General features: G+C 36.5%; 2 protein-coding genes across 2 annotated transcripts; both read right to left on the minus strand.

Annotated features, from left to right (window-relative positions):
* Positions 1-4212: 4212 nt before the first annotated feature.
* Positions 4213-10192, minus strand: LOC144655231 (uncharacterized). The gene is made up of 5 exons (XM_078515453.1): positions 10047-10192; positions 9274-9548; positions 8736-8850; positions 6940-7187; positions 4213-5663 (listed from the first exon to the last, which is right to left on the minus strand). Exons 1-5 carry the CDS (start codon positions 10126-10128, stop codon positions 5295-5297), a joined length of 1089 nt encoding a protein of 362 aa, XP_078371579.1. The 5' UTR covers positions 10129-10192; the 3' UTR covers positions 4213-5294.
* A 4693-nt stretch (positions 10193-14885) lies between these two features.
* LOC144655242 (uncharacterized) lies at positions 14886-18074 on the minus strand. The gene is made up of 4 exons (XM_078515465.1): positions 17988-18074; positions 16387-16501; positions 15700-15956; positions 14886-15362 (listed from the first exon to the last, which is right to left on the minus strand). The coding sequence occupies exons 2-4, from the start codon at positions 16475-16477 to the stop codon at positions 14976-14978; spliced, it is 735 nt and encodes a 244-aa protein (XP_078371591.1). The 5' UTR covers positions 16478-16501; positions 17988-18074; the 3' UTR covers positions 14886-14975.
* Positions 18075-24341: the final 6267 nt, after the last annotated feature.

Raw genomic sequence — 24341 nt, forward strand, 5'->3', positions numbered from 1 at the left:
ATTAAATTAGTGCAACATCTAACCAATATAGTAGCTGTTTGGAGAGGAAAAAGAGGGAAGTGATCTTAGTTAAACGTATTCAAATAACGGTAACATTGTTTCCCGAATTTTGCTGAAGATGGTTCGTGTTAAGGGCTGGATAAACTAGGAAACATTGTTTCGGAAAAAAATGATTACCAGTTTAGCCACGCGGGAAACACATGTTGCGGAAACAAATTTTGCTTCACGGAAACAAAAATTGTTTCCGCCTCAGGTCAAAAACATTTTTATTTCACAAATTTTGTTTCCGTAACATAAGTTGCCCAGTTTAGCACAGTGCAGCACATTTTTATCCCGTTAAAAGAAAAGGAAAATATGGACTTTTAAATTAAATACTCTTTCTAGTAGAGTAGACAGGGAAAAGAAAACGGAAAAATACGCGACGAAATAAATTTAAATTCTTGCCCAAGAAAACAAGAGCAACTGCTTTTTCTACGTTTATAAGCTCTTTTGAATTTTGTTCAAATGTTTATCTTTCCTTTAAAAGTAGTTAATATTGAAATCAATTTGTACTTACGGGAATACTGAAGTGATGGTAAAATGGACTGGCAGCAAATTTTCCCGAGTTGTTGTACTTGTCAGATGGGAGCAGTTCACACAACAGTTTTCCGTTGATATCAGGGAATGCAGCCAAGTTATAAGAAAAACAAGAAGTGATTCCTAAACAGGCAAACCCACACTCGCTGCCGTCTTGGACAAGATCTGAACCAAGACTGGTGATGTTCAGATAAGAAAACTCGTCAGACTTGAAGTTGATAAAAGACACACCTTCAGGAGACCCTCGGCTGAGACCTGAAAAAGTTATATATAGAGTTATTTAAACATTTGAAGTCGGCTGTTTTTTTTTGGCACTTTGTTCATTTATATATTTTATATCCAAGGAATTCAAGTTCCTTTCTTTGCAGTTTAAAAGAAATATTACATTAAACTGGTTCCATTTTCTTACAAAAAGCGGGAGGCAATACCTACGAATACTTTTAAACAGTTTTGAGTATTAAACATATTGAAATTGAATTCATTTTTGAATTTGACTCAAATTTAAACAGAAGAGAGCTTACTATTAACTTATACCTTTAGTATAAGCTTGCAAACCATAACATAAACCAAGTATACAGTTTTCGTTTAATCTCCAGAGTTACGTATTATGCATAAAATGAACGTTGGATTTTACAGGGTATTTGTCCGCTACGTGGAACAAGTTTGTTATAAAAAAATGTTATTCACATAAGTGCCAAATTCAAATTCAAATTCAAACGCAAACATTTCGGGCTTTTAGTTAATTTGGTTTTTACATATCGTTAAAAATAATTGAGAGAAATTAAAACATAAGAAGGCAGTATATATACCGTTAGAAATGTGCAGTCTAAAAGAAGCGAAGGTCATCAATAGAAACATAGAATTCCTTCGTCGTTGAAAACGGAGTTCCATTGTTGCGTTGTAGCTGCGAGCTCAGTTCTGAATAATTCTCAGCATCATGTGAATTTTTATTTACTTGCCACCCGTCGTTTATCTAGTTGTGCGATTGATTGACTTTATTCAAATTCGGGATGGATTAATTTGTTTTATGAAACGACAGACGTAAAATGGCAAAAACAGCTTAAAGAAGAAATGAACTACTGACATACACAATGAGGGATAGGAAATGTTTCCAAATAAACTTGACAAAGTGAGCGACGCCTGTGTAATTCTAAGTTCCTTGTGAATATATTCATTTGCTATCAGCGGATGCATGAATGTTTCTAAATTTGACATAACATATCTTATAACGTTTGCTCTTTGATATTAATATTGCAATAGAGAAACAAACGCTAATTAAAAACACAAACCGCAACCAATGAAATACGAACAAAATTTAGCTACGTGTTGAGCAAATCTTGACTTTCCACTGATGAAGGGCTGAGCCCGAAACGTATGAAACTTTGAACTGTTTTAAAGGCACTTAATACTCCTTTAGTGAGACTTTTTTTTAACTCTATACACACAGCAGATAACGCAAATTAACGTTATATTATTCCTTTTTACCAGAGGAAGTACTAAACTGAAACGCAATACACGCACGAAGATAAACACCTGCCAGCAATTATCGCGTCCCAAACGCCAACGGCTCGATTTCCAATTAAGGTATCACGGAAGGAAAATTGGCATTTGCATTCCAAGTGAAATTGTGTGCAAACTATCAGTGCTAACCGCAATAAAGTTACATTTTCTGAAAGCTTATTAAATATAGGTTCTAGTTTTGAATTTTGTTTTGATCATATAGACCATAATAAGCAACGTCGGCATTTTGTTTGCAATTATGGTGTTGCGCAACATGAAGTTTATTCGAGAACACTTTTACATGAACGCCTAAACTTTATTTTCGGAATTTGGTCTACATATATTGGTCTAAAAAGCTGTGTCTCACAATTTTCTTTTCATGCTCAAATTCAAACTTTAAAATAACATTTTTAGGGCTTCTTCAAGTCTTAAAATTCACAAAAAATAATGGAGCAAGAAAAGAAAAATCTGAGACACCGTTTTTTAGACCAATATATGTAGATCAAATTCCACCTAAACGTTTAGGGGCTCACGGAAATGTGTTCTCAAATAAACCTAATGTTGCGTAACAGCACGATTGCAAACAAAATGCTGACATTGCTTATATGATCAAAACAAAATCCAAAATTACAATCTTTACTCAATAAACTTTCGGAAAGTATATACTTTATTGGGGTTACCGTTGATGGTTTGCACACAATTTCACTGGGAACGCAAACGCCAATTTTCCTTCCATAATACCTTAATTTACGCATGTTAATGCATGCCATTTAATTTTACTGGCTTTACGTGCATAGAATAACATAGAGAAGATGGACGGCTCGCGTTTACGGCAATTAGGGATTTCTTCTGACGTCATCAAAATTCTAAATTCTAAACTGTTACTCCTGCAAAGCAATTCTTTTCACATATTCTAGATATAAAAAACACATTAATTTCTATGCAATTTTGGTATCGAATCAATTTGTCGTTACGGAAATAAAGCATCTTTGAATTTATGATGTCTCGGAATAACGGGTCTCTAACTTGTCACCAAAATGGATTTTTCACGTCACTTTTTAATATCCAAGCCTCATAATAATTTAGAAGTAATAGCGCTACAAAGTGAAAGCAAATTATACCATTTGGCTGCTGGATACTAAGCACTGTAAAGGTGGATTTTCACTGACGTGTTATTTTTTACGTGCGTTTACGTGCGTGAAAAAATTAAGAAACAATGTATGAACGACGTATGAACGACTTGCGTGCACGATTACGCAAGTCGTTCATATATTGTCTCTAAATTTTTTCACGCACGTAGATAATTACTCGTCAGTGGAAATCCACCTAGGCTTTGGTAGATTGTGCTAGCATAATTTTTGGCATAATTGGAGCTAAAAAGCATAATTTGTGAAACGAGCACTGCCACGGCATAATTAGCAATTTTTAGCACTTTTTGGAGCATAAATTCATAAAATTTAGTAAATATGGTGTACTTTCTACAGAAATAAATGAAATTTAGGTAGTTTGTTCTTGCAATGCCTGTTTTAGCTATAGAATTGTGATTGTTAAGTCGTTGGAGGCATTTTACAAACGGTTCAGAGATGCGAGCAGCTAATTTGGACAGCTGACGGCCGTGACGAACTGCCATAAAAACAAATAAATTTACAACAACAGTTTATTTGAAAAACATCATAATTTGGTGTCGTTATTGCGCACCTCTATGTACAGAATCTACGTCATTTTGTGAGCATAATTTCGGAAATCAGAAGCATAATTTGGGAAATCTGGCATAATTTTTGCATAATTTGGCAAAATTTTGAGCACTGCTAGTAGCATAATATGCCACTTTTAGGAGCACAATCTACCAAAGCCTAAATCCACCTTAATTCAGTTTTTGGATAAGCTAAGCTTATGGATATATTTTCAATACAAAAATTAACGATAATAAAATACCACGTTTCGACATTGTTAAGTGAAATGTGTAGGTCAGTGCGTGCTTTATAAATAGATCTAAAATTATGCGCATAAGATGACAAATGTAAAAAGTGACAAGAAAAGGTAACTATTCATCAACCTTTTGTTGAAAAATTCAAAGAGAAACAAAATAAGCGGCTACCAATAGTAATTATTATTTCAGTCTGTTTATTGATTATGGCGCAAGTTCATTAAATTTATAGCACAGTAGGAGAAGAAGTCATGCCTGATTTTAAATGTGTTAGTCACGGAATGGTAGGGTGGGGGTAGGGCTGTCGCAAAGATGCTCGACAATTAACTTTTGGGCAACTTTTCCTCTTTCGGGCAACTTTCGAGCAACTTTTTGCACTTCTGAGCAATTTTGCAATTTCTAGACCGAAGATTTCCGAAGATTGTCCGAGTGTTGATGGAAGGCCATACGAACGTTTCCAAGCATTTTTCGAACTTTTTCGCAGATTAACGAAATTTGCCGAAGATTTCCAAGAAAGTTCAGAAGATGCTACAATGCTGGATTATTCAGCATTAATTACTCGTCAGCAAACATGACGTCATCGGTATCTTCACAATTGTTTTTAGTAAAAGAAATCCTTGTAACATTCAACAAATTGTTTTGCCTTAAAATGTTATTTAGCTACCTTTGTTGGAGTTAAATTGCATAAAAATGCTTAAGAATCTTACCTTCAAAGGTAAATTACCATATATTTGGAGAATTTTCTTATTTAAAGAGACATTTTGGATCTTTTGAAGCCACTTTCGAGCAACTTTTTAAAGAAATTTCAAGCAACGTTTTGGAACAATTCGTGTATCTTTGGGAGAGCCCTAGGTGGGGAGCATGCACATGGTCCTGTTTTGTGTCTTATACCGGAAAATACCATAAAAAAACTCATAAAGCACCCCTATCCCAGTTTGGAGTCGAAGTAAATCAATAGTTTAAAAGGTTTAGGCATCCAGAGCGATTTTAAATTCCCAGTTCAAAAAAGCAGATATTGCTAAGAACATTTTTTAAACTAATATAATACACTGGTATGAACTCAGTCAATTATATTCTTCATTGGCAATTTACTGCAATAGCTGTTATTGCAATTCTCAGCGGTGTGACATACAAACAAGGAAAAAGGGTCATTTTGCATTATTTTAACCGATGTATTAGCATAAGCCACACATGCACGAATTGCAGACCTAGTTTTTGACGCGTGCTGTAGAAGATCCCCGCATCGTTTTTTTTAATCGCTTAAAAATCTACATTGAATTCCTTTCATATCTTAGCGCAGACCAACACTAATGAGCCTGTTGCTTAGGGAAGGAGCACCATTGATGTTAAAGGCCACACCCTTGTAATTTGCGCTGGTTGACGCTGTACGGAAGTAGGGCGAGGCTTGATCACGACACCAAGAGTCACAGTGCTTGTAACAGCTACTCGTGTAACCGGAAATGAAGAAGCCGGAGTAGAACGAATGATCACAAATCAACAGCTGGTAGGAGTAAGCGTTGCTTGCTCCAAAACCGTCCCACAATCCATAGGTACCAGCAGTCTTCCCATAGTTAACAGCGACCGTGATGGGCTGGTTGGTTTGTCGCTTGAAGTAGGCCTTGCTTCCAGTTTGGTGATCAATAAAGATAATTTCCGTAAACTGGAAGAAGAACAGAAAAATACATGTTTAACCGTGGTCTTCTCCATTGTCCATTTGCGCATGTGCCCCTACGGTTCATCCGAACCCACAAACCTGTCCTCAATGCAGACGGAGAAAGATATAAACATCGCCGGTTTCGAGCAGTTTGCTGGAGAGCTGAATTCGGCAGAGAACTGGATCAGTTCAGCAGTGAACTGAGTCAACTCGGTGGAGAACTGGGCCAAGTTTTCATTAAGTCCTATCATTATAACAGGGTGGTCAAGGGGGGACGACGAGGGGGATTGGTTGGGGGATGTCCCAATCACGAATCATGAGCTTATTTTCCTGCTAAGTGAACAAGTCCACAAACGTGGATGAAAAGCTCACGTCTTAAAAAAGGTCAGAAAAGAATGCAAAAAAATATACAAACAAACATACACCGTTTATGCACTGGCACACTGTGAACTTTATACTATTCAGATGAGAACAAAAGTTGTACCAAACTGGTCGAAGATTTTGCGATAGCTGATTCCACATATGGGCAATCATTAACAATATGAAGAAAGAAAACAGGGTCTTCGAATACTCTTTAATTCGATGTCTCGCTTGGTGTACAGACTCAACTCTTAGAACGAGATTTTCCTACAATTTTTCAACTGTTCTTCAAGATAAATATGTGTGAAGAGATTTGCCGAGGTCAGATGTCAATCAAGTGATCATGCGCTTTCGATTACGTAGCTACAGAAAGAAATACAAATTACGTGAGGGTAACGCAATCTCTTTTTGACAAACAAGAAAGAGCTGTGCATGACAGGGCTGTTATATGGAGGCTGTATCACATTTAAGCCACTACCTTGTAATACTGTTCAAGGAGAAACCGATAAAACGTAGATTTTAATGTTTTGAACACGTCTATATTTCGGTTGGCCAAACCAGCCTTCACCAGGTACAATGACGAATAATTATACTGCTTTACAGTTTATACTCACACTTTTTACGCAATAACAGGCATGCAAAAAAAATCTGAAATCTACGATGTATTTCTCTCTACGTCTGACAGTGTACTTATATTTTTCTTTTTCCATTTAAAGCTTCTTTGTCTTTTTAAATCAACTTTCGTGTAGTTGAACCACTAAACTAGACAAATGTCATGTCATTTGTGGTTGAACTTATTATAAAAAACCAAACCTCTTTGTCACCGCAAAAGGTGTACGACGATCATCCCCGTCCACAGTACGAAAGAAAATGTATCACTGCATATAAAAAACATTTATTTTTTTTTTTTCAGTCAACTTACTGGGATGTTGTTACAGTTCGTCCTGTACCCATCACTTCCATAAGGAAACTGAGCACTGTATGTGACTTCGGTCCTGGGTTTGACATATTCATCGGTAGTATAACACATGGTCCATCCTCCATTGTATGACGTCATGTCACAGTAGGCCAGGAATGCATTTGAATGATTTCCTCCATCCGGGTCCAACAAGTACATGCCATCTCCCTGAGAATGTCGACGCATTTTTATCTCATTGCAGTTGTGGCCCGCTCCATACATGAAAATAATAAATATACATAATCTTACTCATATAGCCCCCAATAGGTTTATTTCCTTAATTGATTAAAAAAAAGGTTGAAGAGTTCAAGGACCTCCCATAGGATTTGAGAAGATGTCTCGTCGTATCCATGGCAACCATGCGTTTTAGCAATACTTGAGGAAAAACGTTTTTGTGACCCGAATGCGATACACTTACTTCGGTGATTGATGCCAGCTGGGCTTAAGTCTTTAATTCAATACTTTAGAAAAAAAGAAGAAACCTTGGGAAGAAATAAAGCCCAATCTTGTGGTCGGTAGTAGAAACCGTTACCGGACACAGCATGGCTTCTCTCTTTTTTGTTTGTGTCCATGCAGTAATGGTCCCGAAAGCAACTTCAAGCTGAAACTCACGCAAATCGCTTTCTCGTTTCTAAAGCGGCGAACGGTTGCGTGAGATTATATATAGCCTATGTGTCCATCGATAAGTAATCGTTGGACCTATTAAAGTTTTTCACCACTGAAAGTTTGATTATTGAGTTGGTACCCGGATAAATAAGAAGTTGTTTTTCCTCACTTGAAAAATAACTCCAAGCCTTGATTCTGTTAACGTTACGATATTTTCGTTCTGTTGTTAACTTTTTCTGGATTTGAATAAGCAATTTCGGGATCAAGGTTTGCTTCAACCAGTCCGCCATAATTTCGTTGATTTCCTTTTTATATATTTGACAGTAGTTGTAATAATATAGTACTACTTAGTTTTTTCCTCCCCATGCCAGTGAGACTTCTCCCAAAAAGGGGTAAAAACATCCATACTATACTAATTATTATACACATTTGACAGTAGTTGTAGTAGTATAGTACTAAGTTTTTTCCTCCCCATGCCAATGAGACTTCTCCTAAAAAGGGGTCTAAAACATCCCTTTCAAACTACTTATTATAAGCATTTGACAGTAGTTGTAGTAGTATAGTACTACATAATTTATTCCTCCCCATGCCAATGAGACTTCTCCTAAAAAGGGGTCTAAAACATCCCTTTCAAACTACTTATTATAAACATTTGACAGTAGTTGTAGTAGTATAGTACTACTTAATTTATTTCTCCCCATACCAATGAGACTTCTCCTAAAAAGGGGTCAAAACCATCCCTACTATACTACTTATTATACACATTTGACAGTAGTTGTAGTAGTATAGTACTACTTAATTTATTCCTCCCCATGCCAATGAGACTTCTCCTAAAAGGGAGTAAAAAACACCCCTACTATACTACTTATTAAACACATTTGACAGTAGTTGTAGTAGTATAGTACTACTTAATTTATTCCTTCCCATGCAAATAAGACTTCTCCCAAAAAGTGGTAAAAAACATCCCTACTAAACTATTTAAACATCATAGAATTGTGAAAAATTGTGAAAAATTTACGTCCCCCATCACCCTTAGAGAAAATTACTCCCCTGAACAAGCTAATTTTTAAAAAAGCATCCAGAAAGAACTTTTCGATACTAACGCAGGCCCCACCCGACAAAGTTATAAATCCAGCACGTAAAATTTAAAATACCTATCTCGCAGCGTTTTCCAAAATATCCTGGAGCACATGTGCAGTTAAAATCGTCATCCTCGTACTTTGCCACACAAGTTGCACCGTTCATACACGGATCACTGGAGCAAGGAGTCTGTTGAAAGGTTCATAATTTATTTAACAACTTTATCAGTTTGAGTTCCATGATTGGTAGAGTACGAAGTGGGGTTAGAATATTGTTATAAGAAACTGAGGCGCTCCTAAGCCTTGAAGGGAAGGTGAAATTAGAGTGCGGCAAGGCGCGAAGTTTGCGCTTCGGAATGAATTACACTTTTTTTACGATCAAGAAGGTACAAAAACAGTTTTTGCTATATTGCTTCCTTGTCCTTTTCTTGAAAAGTTAAAATGAAGATTTCTAATGGATTTTTGTAATCCATTAAACCATTAGACACTTACTGGGAAAAGAAGCTTTTTATCCCTGAAAAATGTACGTTCTTTTGCTTTTCTAAATTTTGTTAAGCTGTAGATTTTATTCGAAATACAGTATATCTGGTAATCAAATTCAATTTGTACTTACGGGAATACTGAAGTGATGGTAAAACCGGCTGGCGATGAACTTGTCCGAGTTGTTGTACTTGTCAGATGGGACCAGTTCACACAACAGTTTTCCGTTGATATCAGGAAATGCAGCCAGATTATATGAAAAACATGAAGTGATTCCTAAACAGGCAAACCCACACTCGCTGCCGTCTTGGACAAGATCTGAAGCAAGACTGGTGATGTTCAGATAGGAAAACTCGTCAGACTTGAAGTTGATAAAAGACACACCTTCAGAAGAATCTCGGCTGAGACCTTAACGAAATTACAGAGTAATATGTAAACAAGAGGTTTCTATTATAATATTGACAAGGTAATTCAAGTTACAACGGTATGGCGAAGCTCTTTTTATTAGGGACGTTTTAAAATTGATGGAAAGGAGTGGATCTATTGTTTGTCAGAAAGAGGCAATCAGTAGTTATGTAGAGTATAGACTGCATAGGTCGCGGTTTTCTTTTTAAACGATAGCAAGATAGCAGAGACGAAGCCGTGAGGTCCAGTCACTTATTATAATGCCATCGCGCGCAATACCCCCAGACAACCTTTAAGAGGCTACGGCTTTGTTTTTATTCGCACCTCAGTGTGAAGAGATAAATGAATGTTTGGTTGTTCATGTACTGTTTAAGTATTATTCCTGTATTGTCTTATATACATGTACCATACGTTAAATGGAGGTTTGATAAAAGATAGATTTGATATGTCAGGTTAAAAACAATTAAGAGAGAATAAAACATAGCGAGATCGACAGTGTACCATAAGTAATCACCGGTCCAAAGTAGGCTAATATCGTCATTAAAGCCATGGTGTCCCTTTGCTGTAGGAGGCCAAGTTCCATGTACTGTTGTAGCTGTGGACTTCTGAAAAATTGTTAGTTAGCTTTCATCACGACATATATTCTTGAAATTTAAGTAAACTGACAGCGCGCTCCACAGATAAGCCTATTTATGCTCCAATTTACCATTTCAATTAAAAGAAAGCATCAATTATTTACAAACGTTAATGGAACTTGCAACACAACATATATTTACCTGAAAGCGCCTCATTTATTCACTAAATGAATAAATGAAATCAGATGAGAATTAAAGGCCTCTCAAATAGCTTACATGATATTCTGAACACATAATTGTGAGAGCTTTGACGTTATTTTTTTCCATTTGAAATAAATATTTGAAGACGAATGTCGTAAGGGGATAATTGGGCTTCCATGCCATTTTAAAAATATAACAGTTGGCAAATGTGCCAAAAAGAGTCAAAACCACAAATGTCCGCAGCGTAAAGGCCTAGCCAAACACACGCAACATTTCAACACAACATATCCCAACATTGTTGGGTCATGTTGTGAGATGCTTCGATGGAGCTGGCCAAACGGACGCAACATTTTAACGCAACATATCGCAACATTGTTGTGCACAATCTGTTGCAAGCGTTTGGCCACCCTGTTACAATATGTTACATTGTGTTGGGTGGCGCAATTCGAACTAGTGCGCATGCTCCAGCGCAACAATGTTGCACGAACGTGGCCAAAAGAGTTCTACATCATGCAACATCCAAAATGTTGCGAGATGTTGGGAGAAAAATTTGACCATTTTTAAACTTGGTCCAACACCATCCAACATGTTGCAAGAGGGTGGCCAAACGATTGCAACATGCTGTGTGCAACAATGTTGGGATATGTTGCGTTGAAATGTTGCGTGCGTTTGGCCGGGCCTTAATATAGCAAATTAATTTGTTTATGTTTAAAAACCAATAAATTAAAAATGGTTAACATACTAAGTCAAAGAAGAGTTGATTGATTTCAGAGCAAGACGTGTTAAGAGAGAAAAAATGCTATCCTCGACACGAAAAACAAAAACTAGTAAAATTTTTATCTGTCGTTGCTTATTAATATCTCCTCTGAAAAGAGTTGCAATAAGCCATAACAATAAAACACATTAATTCTACTTGTCAGGTGACTCATTTATTTTATGGTGAGTATAAATGAAATACGTAAATCAGTTTTTGAAAATGTTTGTCAGTTGACGGACTACTACGACAAACTTGCTTATTGGACTAATCTTCTTCATTAAAACTGTGCTGAATACAAAAACTCATGGTAAACAGTAAGAGCATTCAATTTAAACTTGGTTGAAGTTACATGAAGTTAATATCACGTATCGAAACTTTTTTACTATTGATTACTAAGGTCGATCCGAAACGTTTCAACAAAAAATGACAAAACGTCGTAAATCCGAAATTAAAGGGGGAATATTTTATACCAAAGTAAACTGTAGAAACATTAGCGAATGCCTTAATTATAAAAGAGCTTGATGAAGTAAATCTGTCAACAGGTACCTGCTTGATATGCATAGAGACTTGGCGTATTATTTTCTCAACTTTGTGAGTTTAAGTTAATATGGAAATTCCAATATTGAAACTTAATTTTAATAGTAAATAATAAAGATGGTAAATTTTAAGCTCGGTAATAAATAATGAAGATGAAGTATTCAACATGACACGAGCATGGGACAAAGAAAAAATCTGAGTCCCCGACGGGAATCGAACCCATGGCCTTCCAGATACCGGTTGGGCGCTCTAACCAACTGAGCTACGAGAGACTAGTAGCTCGTAGCTCAGTTGGTTAGAGCGCCCAACCGGTATCTGGGAGGCCATGGGTTCGATTCCCGTCGGGGACTCAGATTTTTTCTTTGTCCCATACTCGTGTCATGTTGAATACTTCATCTTCATTAATTTTAATAGTATTTTTTTTCTATTTGTTCTTGTTGTTATGAGAAGCTAATAGTAAGCATAACCAAGCATTGCTTCTGACCATTTGAGATGTCTTATTTTTTCATACATGAGGTAAACAGCACATTTAAAAAAAGTTGACACCAAGAAGAGTCGAACCCGAGTCGTCGGTTTGTCAAGCGGAAATCATCCCCACTAGGCCATCGACGACCAGCTGCCAGGACCATGAGTTTTTTTTGAATAGAAATCCTAACCCCATTATAAAGGCTAGCCGCAAGCAATCAAATGTGGTATATGTCATGAGCTGCCGTGTCTCCACATGGTCTTATGCAATGCTTCGAAGTGGTTTCCGGCTGGGATAATACAGTCAAGATATCAAACCTCGTGAATTTGGCATTTCCCGGTGAATACTTCCCAGAAGCCGACTGCTAGATTTAAATCCGTCTTTTGTTAATGCAAACAAAAACAAAAATTACCCGGCAACCTATAATTGTTTAAGTTTGTTCATTGATTATATTGCAAGTCCCTTTAATTCAAAGCTTAATAGCAAATGAAATCATGCGTACCTTCAAGTGTCTGTGGCTTTATTGAGATGTTTACAAGAACATATTACAAAATTCAACATCTATAATGAGTTGAAAAAAGTTGTACTACGCTAACAGTTCCAGCTACACCACAGGGAGCAGATGTGTTCGGTTAGAACTGATCAATAAAATCACTGATAAAATACGCCTTACCTGTTTGAAATGCACTCTTGCGTACATTTCCCCGTAATCAGCTCATTATGCGACCCAAAGTGCACCCATTTGCGGCGATCTAATGCCTCAGATCTCAACAAAACCCCGTACGATCGTTTTGACCGCTATTAGTTCGAAATGAAATGTATCGACCGTCGAATACGTTACGCCGCCTTGAGAGACCACAATCAAATCAGTCAGCGGTCGATACATTTCGAACTAATGGCGGTCAAAACGATCGCACGGGTTTTGTTGAGATTTGAGGCATGCATTGGAACGCCGCAAGTGAGTGCATAATGAGCCGATTACGGGGAAAATATACGCAAGAGTGCATTTCAAAGAGGTGACGTATTTTATTGATGAGTTCTAACCGACCTCCACTGCTCCCTGTGGCTACACTTTTAGTATGTTATAATTCTAAATACGCAGTAATCATGTTACGCACTGCACTGCTTAAGAACTGCTGACTCATGCAATCTCTTATTTTTTAATTAATTGATTTAGTTCCTTAAATCCATACTACACTTCTTGACTTACTTGCAATACATTACTTACCATATAAATCTTACTTACTTATTACTATAGAGTGTTTTTACTTATCCTGAAACAATATTTTACTAACCTAAAAATAAGTGTATAATAGTCAAAAGTAAACAGAAGAAAACAATTGTTAATGTCTATTTCATGGGTTAAGTGATATCACGCTGACTAATACTTCATTGTTTACTTAGACTAACTGATCTATTACTTACTCGGTTATTTACTTACTTAGGTACTTACTTGCTTTTATTTTCTCATATTATACATTACTTAGAGCACTTATTATACATAGCTTACGGTAGGTCAAGTTATAATTTTATTACATTACTAAAATTGCGTACTTAAACTACAAAAACAATTCAAAATGCTTCAATTATCTACACTACATTACATTACAATATAACATGTACAGCAATCATATAGTCAAATAGTGCAGTGTTAAAAATAAAACACCAGAACTGAGAAACGAAAAGACACTGACAAAGAATGATCACACGATTAATAAGAGGTGAGACAACTTCAACCCACGTCACAAACTATTTTTTCGAAATAGAATTTTGTTTCTTGGAAACTACTGCTTAAGTATTATAAAATTTGAAAAGTGTTATTTGCTTTCATCAAATGCACAATATAGAAAATACAAGTCTTGCCAATGAAAATACGATGGTTTAAGATTAACCAGACACCGTAAATTGTCTCGTGTTTAGTAAGTATGGGATTTTGTTTTAAAAAGGAGAGAAAATTAAGAAGGAGGAAGTAAAGAGACAGCTAACGAGAAGTCGAAAAAAATGCAAGATGGTATATTCAGTGTAATTGCAAAAAGGACGGGCAAGAGAGGAGACTTCTTAGTTTAGTTATATAACCTCAAAATTGTGCAGTACTGCAAAAAGATACAACATAACAATAAAAGATAAAAGCAGAAAAAAGTTAAGTGACACCAGTCATTTGTATGATATCGAAAAAATTATATGGGAGTTTATAAACATTTTGGTTCTATATCGTAGATGCTGGGGTAGATGACTGCTTGATGTAAGAAAAGTGATGCTGTACATTATTGAAAAATCTTTCCCCAAGAGGTGATTAAATTTCAGAACTGCAATAGAAAGGGAAAAAAAAGAATTTTGTCTTCGATTGATTGCATCCACGTCTAGAAAGTGCGCAGTATCTAGTATCCTTAGATGTTTGCTCATTTTGAGTGCTGGTTCAGTGCCTTATACATTTAGAAGCATACAATTATGTACAGTTAATTTGGATATAGTTTCAATGTCCACTCCTTTATTTGTACTGGTTCTTACATTCGCATTTTAAATCTGAGATGGCCACAATATGATTGTTCTGTTAACCGCTATATTCCAAGGGCTAGCTACCCAACAATACTTGTACGACTACATACCATAAGAATTTCGAAGTAATAGCCTCAGCAAAGTGCTGAGGCTATCAAGTTGGACGAGGCTGTAGATCAAGCCCCAGTTTGGCAGTCAGATGAATGTTTTGAATTCAACTATTTCAAAATTGGATAGCATGTAGCCCTTATCTACTATATTGTGTTGCTGTCTAATTTGGGAAATAATTGACTGCTTGAATGGGTTAACTAGTATGGTAAACAGGTAATGAAATATTGTGTAAATTGTGTGCTATCGAAACTAAAAGTGAAAGCTGCAGTAACAAGCTAAGTGATAATTCATCGCAGACCGACACTTATGAGCCTATTACTTAAGGCGTTATGACCATTGGTGTTAAATGCTACGCCGCCGCTGCCGGCGTTGTTAGCGAACGCTGTACGAAAGTAGGGCGAGGTTCCATCACCACACCAACTGTTACAATGCTTGTAACAGTAAGTCTGCTGGTAAGTCGTGTAACCGGAAATGAAGAAACCAGAGTAGAACGCGGATATATCACAAATCAACAGCTGGTAGGAGTAAGCGTTGTTTGCTCCAACACCGTCCCACAATCCATAGGTACCAGCAGCTTTCCCATAGTTATCAGCGGTCGTTATGGGCAGGTTGGTTCGTCGCTTGAAGTACACTTTTGTTCCAGCTTGGTGGTCAATGAAAATAATTTCTGTGAACTAAAAGAAGACATGACATGACACTATTATCGAGGTTAGTTAATTGATTTGTAAATGAAGTGTCAGTTTGTAGCATCAGTACACAGCATACATAATAGATCGAGAAGTTCTGGACCCCAGTTACAGCGGTAGGTTTAACTGAGTTAAAGTTTAAAAATGGTGGTGGCATACTGACAATGAAGTTATTTCGCGGTTTTGTCCCCTATATTTCAAAATATTTGATCCACCACATTGGATTTGTCGCTAGAATGAAAAAAATAAATAAAACAAAACCCGCTAGTACCGATTAAATAAATCTTTATGAATTCATTGCCTTAACATTAGTGAATCAACTTACTGGGATGTTGTTACAGTTCGTCCTGTACCCGTCACTTCCATAAGGAAACTGAGCGCTGTATGTGACTTCGGTCCTGGGTTTTACAAATTCATCAGTTGTGTAACACATGGTCCATCCTCCATTGTGTGACGTCATGTCACAGTAGGCCGGGAATGCATTTGAATGGCTTCCTCCATCCGGGTCCAACAAGTACATGCCATCTCCCTGAGAATGTTGTCGCTCTAGGATATCCTTGCAGCTGTTTTCAACTGGTATACCTGAAATTTATTACACGGCCGGGTCAGTGGAGATGAGACAAAGCAAGACGAAATGAGATAGACAAAAAATGGATCTAATTAGATGAGATAAGACGAGAGTAGACAAGACGTAAAGCGAGATACAATTACAATCTTGGACAAAACTGTTGAAACACTTTACAAATTTCCACTAATTTAGGTAGTCTGCCACAGAACAGTTTTTCAACCCCCGTCGCCCATTTCAATGTTGTTAATGCTGTCGTGGGCATGTTGTAAAAACATAGTCTGGCAAACCGCAAACTCCAAGAAACAACATTGAGTAGGGAGAGAGGGGGATAAAATATTTTTACCGGCTTGCAAGTCAGGACATTTTGGAAAAATGCGTGAATTGCGTTTGTTTCAACAAGTTTTGTCCGAGATTGTAGAAATCTTAGTATGTTCATTTAAATACCTGTTTCGCAGTGTTCTCCAATAAATCCTGGCGCACATGCGCACTGATAACTGTTATCTTCGTATTTTGCCACACAAGTTGCTTTGTTCATACAAGGATCTTTGGAGCAAGGGGTCTGTTTTTTTTTTTTATCAAAACAGTAAATGTCAGTTAGAATGCAGAAACTCAATGATAAGGTACGAAAGCAAGCTATCTCCTCGGTTCGATATAAGAAGAAAGCTGAGGCTAAAAAATGCCTCTCCCCTAATGTGTAAATTTAAATTGTGATGCACCAGCTTTCTTTGGCGAGTAGAATTGACGAATATCTGAGTTTGTTCCTACTGTTGACGTTACAAATTTTAAAATATAGTTGCCAAAATGTAGCATCAGAATTTTAAAGCTGCAATATCGAGACAATTGGGACAAATGGAAGGAAATGGGACATAGTTCCTCACAAACGTCCGCGATTACTTATCGTTGCTTGGTACTCTATATGTGTTAAAATTTTCAAAATTAAAATGAGTAGTTTGTTGAATTTATTGTTTTATCAATAAGTTGCAAAAGTTATTTTCCTTAATTATTCTTCTTTTGCGTTGCACCGGTTTTGTACAGAACGAGATTATATGAAATATTTCTTTTAACTTCATAAATCTGTCTGACAAAGACAAACAAACAAACAAACAAACAAACAAACAAACAAACAATAACGTAATAATTAAATCGTTCAACATAATGTTCGCAAAGATGATAAAATGTTTAAAAAAGGTTAAAAAGCTATAATATGACTAATATGTACAAATAAAATCCGAACGTTTTGGACTTAAAAACAATAATTAAATCCATTTGACCTTTTCGCTACGGTTCAACTCATACAGTTGATAAAGTTCCGGGTTAAATTTGTAACGTTTATCAAGACTACAGCACCACCTGAAATCATGTGCACATCGTGCACATCGGCCGCGGGTTGTAATTTTTAAACGATGCAAGTGCTTGTTATTATTTATTCGTGTTAAGCGTTAGTAACACAATCCATTGTTACGAAATTTAGTGGGACGCTTTTTATAGATTACCTTTCAGAAACACGTGCGTAGAGTTTTGTGTTGAGATGAGAAAGCTGAACCACTCACATTCTCAATTGGTTATGTCATGTATGATATGGGCTAGACACGTTTTAGATTTGTTATACAACGTTTTTAAATTTGACAAGTCACGTTTTTTCTACGAGATTGCAAGTGTTGACGCAATACTATTGAGTGACGCCTTTGATCACATACAGCGAAAAATAATCCCTAGAGAAATTAAAATATTCCCTTGAGAAATTAAAACAGTCCCTTGAGAGTTTACAACTATGTGCGGAGTTCGGTAAGAGAGTGACAAGCTTTTCCTCGTATCATCTATTTTACTTGCAAAAGCAAAATAGCCGAAAAATGACGGTAAATAAAGGTCTTTTCTACAATGTAACCTTCAAGTCAAAAAAAAAGACACAGTGCATTCCACGTTCCTCTGCAACCAAACATCATTAACTTTAAAAATTTTAAAGTTAAAAAAATCAAGGAATAAATTAATTGAAATGAGATAACATTAAGAGAATAACTTTGTTACCCAGATCAATTTGTACCTACTGGAATACTGAAGTGATGATAAAACTGGCTGGCGGCGAATTTTCCCGAGTTGTTGTACTTGTCAGATGAGAGCAGTTCACACAACAGTTTTCCGTTGATATCAGGAAATGCAGCCAGGTTATATGAAAAACATGAAGTGATTCCTAAACAGGCAAACCCACACTCGCTGCCGTCTTGGACAAGATCTGAACCAAGACTGGTGATGTTCAAAAAAGTGCTAACATTGACATCATTGATATCAGACATTTGCTCAGTTGGCCAAGTCCCATTTTTTGTCGCTGCGACTTTCGTTGTTGAAAGACTTGATGTTTAACTGAAGTAAATGTTTTGCTAATTGTTTTGTAAGTTTGTCGTGTGAAATGACTTTGTTTGTAAGAAAGCCTCTGCAGCTGTGATGCAGGTCAAGTTAATTGTTAGCTGTGGGGGGCTTTGGGGATAACAGAGAACCAGCCGTCTCATTGTTCATTATGAAAAATATTGAAACAATGTTTGCAGGGCCTAGAAAGACAAAATAAATTGTTTGCAAACACGATATGTACAACAAAAAATAGTTTGCATTTCGAAAAAATGTTTGCAGAGGTGTATAAGCTAAAAAAAAGTTTGCAGAGGTGTATAAGCTAAAAAAAAGTTTGCAGAGGTGTATAAGCTAAAAAAAAAAGTTTGCAGAGGAAAGTTTTTTCATACCCCCTCCCTCCAAGAAAATAATGGTCCGTCCCTTATACGAGGCTTCGAGCTCTGCCAATAAAATATCTGCAAATTTTGTAATAACGATGCTAGTATTTAGTGTCTATCAATTTTGCATGAGCAACGAAGCATAGATAATCTTGCTCCTTTTTTGTAAAACTGACCGATGAGCGAATTTCAGGAATTTTGTTTCTCATGAACATGCATGTCCAAATGCTAACAACTACATAACTTTTCTTATTTTAACAAATATTAGTTATTATATAATTTTTTTTAAAATACGGATTATTTTCAAAACACCAAGGACTATGGGTTATTCAGACCCCCGAACAGGGCCTAATTTGCATTTTGAGATTGAAAAGGAGTATAATGAGGGAATTACCACAAAAATTCCAACGATGAATTTAAATAGTGTCCAAAGAAAGACAACTCTTAAATGGTTTAACATTTAAGTACCAGTAGGCACGTCACATGAAAAAGTTGTCCGTTTTTAACTTTAAATTTTTGCAGATAAAGATATTGAAATGAAATTTCATTCATGTTACCGGTATTTCCCTGCCACGAATTTAGGTCATCTATTATTTAGTGAATTCCGCCAAGATATCAGAACCTCCCCCTGTATACTTCCCAGAAGCCGACCGCTAGAAATAAATCCATCTTTTGTTATATAAAGATGGTTTCCAGTCCATATTGCGTAATCTTCTCCTGCAGTGTTTATGTGGGCCTTACACGAAGGCCAAAATAGAAATTCCGAGACAAACTTACCTTTTTCTTCATTCAGTTAACGCCAGATATCCTTTCAAAATAACAATTGACGCTGTTGCAAACCGACATTTGAGCTCATCACATTCTTTACGAAACAGGGTCAGCCAGTGGGGTAAAGTGTATACCAACAACAACAACAACAACAATTTATTGCGGTATTTCCATAAGAATACATGGCATACCAATATACCTGAAAAACATGCATCCAGTATACCCAACATTTCCCCTCAAAATCATGCAAAATACGCAAATTTGGAAAAACACAGTATATTTTATACCCATAAAAGACACAATGTTAGCGTAATTATAAATTGTTCAAAAAATTGTTCACCACAAAAAGGAGCATTATTTTAATCTACGTAAAGCTTATTGACCTTTTCTTTCGAAACAGAACTTTGTTTGTTGGAAATTATTGATTTTATAAAACCAAACATTGTTATTTTCTTCTATCAAGTGCACAGATTACAGATAGTACCAGTCTTGCCAAAAAGGATACGGTGGTTTTAGGTTAACCAAGACTGAAACCCTAAAGATACCGTAAATTGTCTCGTGTACGTTTAGTAAGTGTGGAAACATTAAAGTACAGCACAAAAATTTCAACTAAAAAAAGCTTACGACAGGTCAGCGAAAGCTGCAAGATGGAGAAAGAAACCTGCTAGCTTTATTTACATAACTATAAATTTGTACAATACTGCAAAAAGATACAACGTAACATTAAAAGATAAAACCAGAAAAAGTTAAGTGACAGCGGCCTGAATTCAGTGATAACAACTTTCACGAACATCGCCATTTGCACGATGTCAACATTCAAAATATTATGGCAGTTTATAAACATTTTGGTATTGGATGCTGTGGTAGACTAAACCGCTTGATGCTAGGGAAGTGATAATGTACAATATTGAAAAAAAACTTCCCCAAGGGATGATTAAAAAACTCCAGCAGAAACGTAAACGAGAATTTCGTCTTCGATTGTTTGCATCCACGTGTAGAGCATGCGCAGTATCTAGTATCACTAATATCCTAAGATGTTTGTTCATTTCGAGTGCTGGTTGTACATAATAGAGGAAAACAGTTGTTAACTTCTTTATCTGAGATTGGTCGTTACATTTGCATTTCATGGAAACAACGTGATTGTTCTGTTTACTTCTCTTGTGCAAGGGCTAGCTAACCAACGGAGGTGAGAGATCTGTCCTTTGCCGATCTAAGATAAATCTACAGTCAACTCCCGCCTTGCGGACACCTCGCTATTACGGACACCCCGTTATTACGGACAGGAGTTGAAGTGCCGGAAAATATGAATTACTGAAAATAACTCCCGCTACTACGGACTTTCTCTATTGCGGACACCATATTGTGGTCCCGAAGGTGTCCGTTATAGTGAGAGTTGACTGTAGTTCTATTCGTATCGACTTCTTCTTGACGACAATTTTCACTCTCTTTACTAATACTACTTAAGAAGTAAAATGTAATACTTGTACGACTACATACCATTAGAATTTCGAAGTAATTAGATCAGCAAGGTGCTGAAGCTATCAAATTGGACGAGGCTGTAGATCAAGCCCCAGTGTGGCAGTTAGAAGAATGGTTGAATCCAGTTATTAATCGGGCGTGGCCGATTTATAGTTTACCCTTTGGTCGTCCTAGACGATAGTCTCCTGTCGGCTAAAAATGACGGGGATAGCCTGGGTCAATCGGTTTCGTTTCAGTTTTGACAGTAAATCGTTGTAGGAACACTGGGTCGACTTTTGGGCTAATCTGCAATCTGGTCTTCTTCTTTGCTTCGGCGGGAGGACAGAGAAAAAAGCTTAAGGGGTAATGTACTAATAATCATCATTGTGAAACTGTAGTTGCTTTGACAAGTTGAAGCTATTTTTGTAAATAAAAGGGGTAACGTCATTCATGTCACGCAATGTTTTTGTGGGAAACTTTGAAACTAGACGCTTTGCTGGTTTCTACAAATAGCAGTGTGATCTGGCGGTACATTTTTTTGAGGCGGACTCCACTTTAAAACTATTTTTTATATATTAAGCAAGAAGTATGTCGATTTTCATTTCCGCACAGTTGGGCGTCAAAGTCGCCTGTCACAAAGAGTAAAATGTTTGCACAACATGTTTTGAATATATTTTAGATTTGACTAGTGATGTTAGTAAGGCACTTCTCAAGACGTCAGCAAAACATTGGCAATGTACAGTATTGGTGTGAACTTGAATAGAATTTTTTACGAGATCAGTAAAGCTATCGAATGAAAAGATGACTTGAAAATGAAAACTTCGAATAATTATAATTAAATACCAATTGAATTTTTAGATGAGAAATTCCGGAAGTGACATCTGTGTTCAAAATAGGAATTTTTGTACAACTTAAAGTTCCGAAAAAAAGACCACATGTTTTGTAAAAATCACAGACAAACATGATCAGGAAAACAAAAGAGGCCAATGGGTTTTATTCACGAAAATACAACTTTCTTAAAATCGAATTACATTTCACACGAAATTTGCATACATTTGAACTTGCAAAAAAAAGTATCTCTGCCGAGACATAAAAGCGAGACCTTACATTAATAATTATTGTATTCTGATCTGATTGTTATTTTTTATGCATTAACTATTTGAAAGTGGCTCTCATCGATGAAAACAAAACGGTTTTTCATTCACTGCTTGAAGTATTTATAGCCGTGAAAACATTCGCTTAATCAAATTACATTCTGCACGAAATATTTTGTATCCATTTGTCCCGAAACTTTGAGGAAATTGAAATCTTTGTGGACAGTACTGCATAAAAGCAGTTCATAGAATTGAATAAAAAGATAAAGGAATATTGATAAACCATATTGATAAAGGAAATTTTAAAACTTTATTTTGGCTCATTTTGACGAAATTCAGGATTTTCAAAGACTGCCAGTAAACGGCTGTATCTTGTCTGTCTCTAACGATTTTGCTACGGTTTCGAACGAGCTAATTTTTCAACATGATATCATGGTAGCGGGCAGTAGTCGGTTCGTTCTGAATTTTTCAATACGGTATACAAGTTACAGGTCAATATACAGACCCTCTGTACAGTAAAAAACGTTTTGGGAACAAACCATCGTGAACTTATTTTCTATGTTGATCAGTAAAAATTCTTAGTACGACATGGGGTTTGTTATCAAGTTCGTTAGTACGTTAATACTGCAAGGTGTATAACCTCAGAGAATTATTATCAAGTGTGTTTTGTTTTATTAGCGGTTTATACTCTAAGGTCTTGGTATGGGAGATCAAAATTAAGGCAAATTTCTGTTATTATCTGATTGCTTGGCACAGATTAGTACGATACTGAATTGGTTAGGAAATGTAAACAAACATTAAATTGAACGAGAGTAGAAAGGGAGGGACAGGTGGGGGTGAAAGGCTAAGGAGATGGAAAGGGAGGGAGAATTAAAATCCATGCTTGGTTATATCACGCAACCTTTGACTTCTGTTGTTTTCTCACAAGAACAAAACTTAAGGTGGGGTTCTACCTGAATTTGAATGGAACTTTAAGAGATTTAAAGAAGGGATTGAAGAAAAGAATGGAAACACCTCCAAACAGTTGACCCCCTCGCAAGAGCACTCCGGGTTGTCAGGAGACTGTTTGGTGTCCGTCCACCAATTTTTAACTTCAAATTCAAATTTTAAAATCACATTAAATCTCCAATATTTCTTATTTGTCTAAATTTTACTAATCCTTTGAGAAAAACTATCGCCTCCCAGACATCCCCCAAAATCGTCCAAAAATTAACAAAATACTGCAAAACAAATATATATGGGATAAGTAAAGCGTTTTTGGATTCCTTGAAACGCGGCTGAAATGGTTTTCAGTGTTTTCCAGCCCTTATACTTTGGGTCAGTACTACTATTCTTCACCAGTTGCTATTACAGTAATGGTATGAAACAAATACCTAATTATTGGTCAATAAGTTGTGATCATTTTCTTGACAATAGTAGTTACCTGATTAGGAGTTGTATACTGTTCCATTAAAGTGTAAGGGCTGGAAAATACTGAAATGCGTCAGCCACCTAAAGCGTTGGAAAAATTGGTCTTCAGGTAAAAACCCCGCCTTTATTAAGTATTGCGAAAAGGCTGCACTTTGCTAAGTGTTACAAATTTATATTTTCTAGACGTCTAGTTCAATCGTTTATTTGTATTGTGCGAAATATATTTTTATAAATTGAGACCATTATGTCATTAAGTAATAATGCAATCTTGAAAACATTCCAGATTTTCATTATTAAATAGAAACACGAAAAATTCAAATTTGGGAAAACAAGCCTGTCAAAATGACGTTTCCATGGTGATTTCAAGTTACTGGCACAATAACTAATCCTACCAAATTATTGCGAGATAAATTTTAGATAAACGCGCAAAGTTTGGAAGCGTTTAGTTGAATCTTGAAAAAGTTATAAGCGTCCAAAGTCAGCGCGGGCCTCAAAAGCCCCCCCCCCCCCCCCGGCCTGAATAGGTTTAAGTGACTGTTTTCCCAGTGATTTTTACTGTACTGTACCCTGCCTTTCAAGTCAAAACAGATAGCTAATTATTAAGCGCCCGATTTTAAGCTTCTCAAGCTTCTCAAGCTTCTTGTTTTCATATTGAATTGGATAGCTTGTAGCCGTATTACGTGTTAATTATACTGTGCTGCCTTATTTGGGAATAATTGGCTACTTGAATGCGTTAGCATGATAATAGGGCTGGGCAATAAATTATAATTATTGTGTAAATTGTCCTGGAGGAGGGGGGGGAGGGGTTCGCCAAAAAAGGTTTGTACGGGGAGGCTCCGGCCCGAGCTCTTACCTCTTGCCCTTTTATATACCATTTTGCCAGAAATTGTTCCCCTTTCGTATACCTTTTAAAGAGAAAAGGTACCCCTTTCAAAGAGAAAAGGTACCCCTT

This window comes from Oculina patagonica, chromosome 5 (assembly GCF_052425735.1).
Source record: "Oculina patagonica isolate OP01 chromosome 5, crgOcupat, whole genome shotgun sequence".
Classification (NCBI taxonomy): Eukaryota; Metazoa; Cnidaria; class Anthozoa; order Scleractinia; family Oculinidae; genus Oculina; species Oculina patagonica.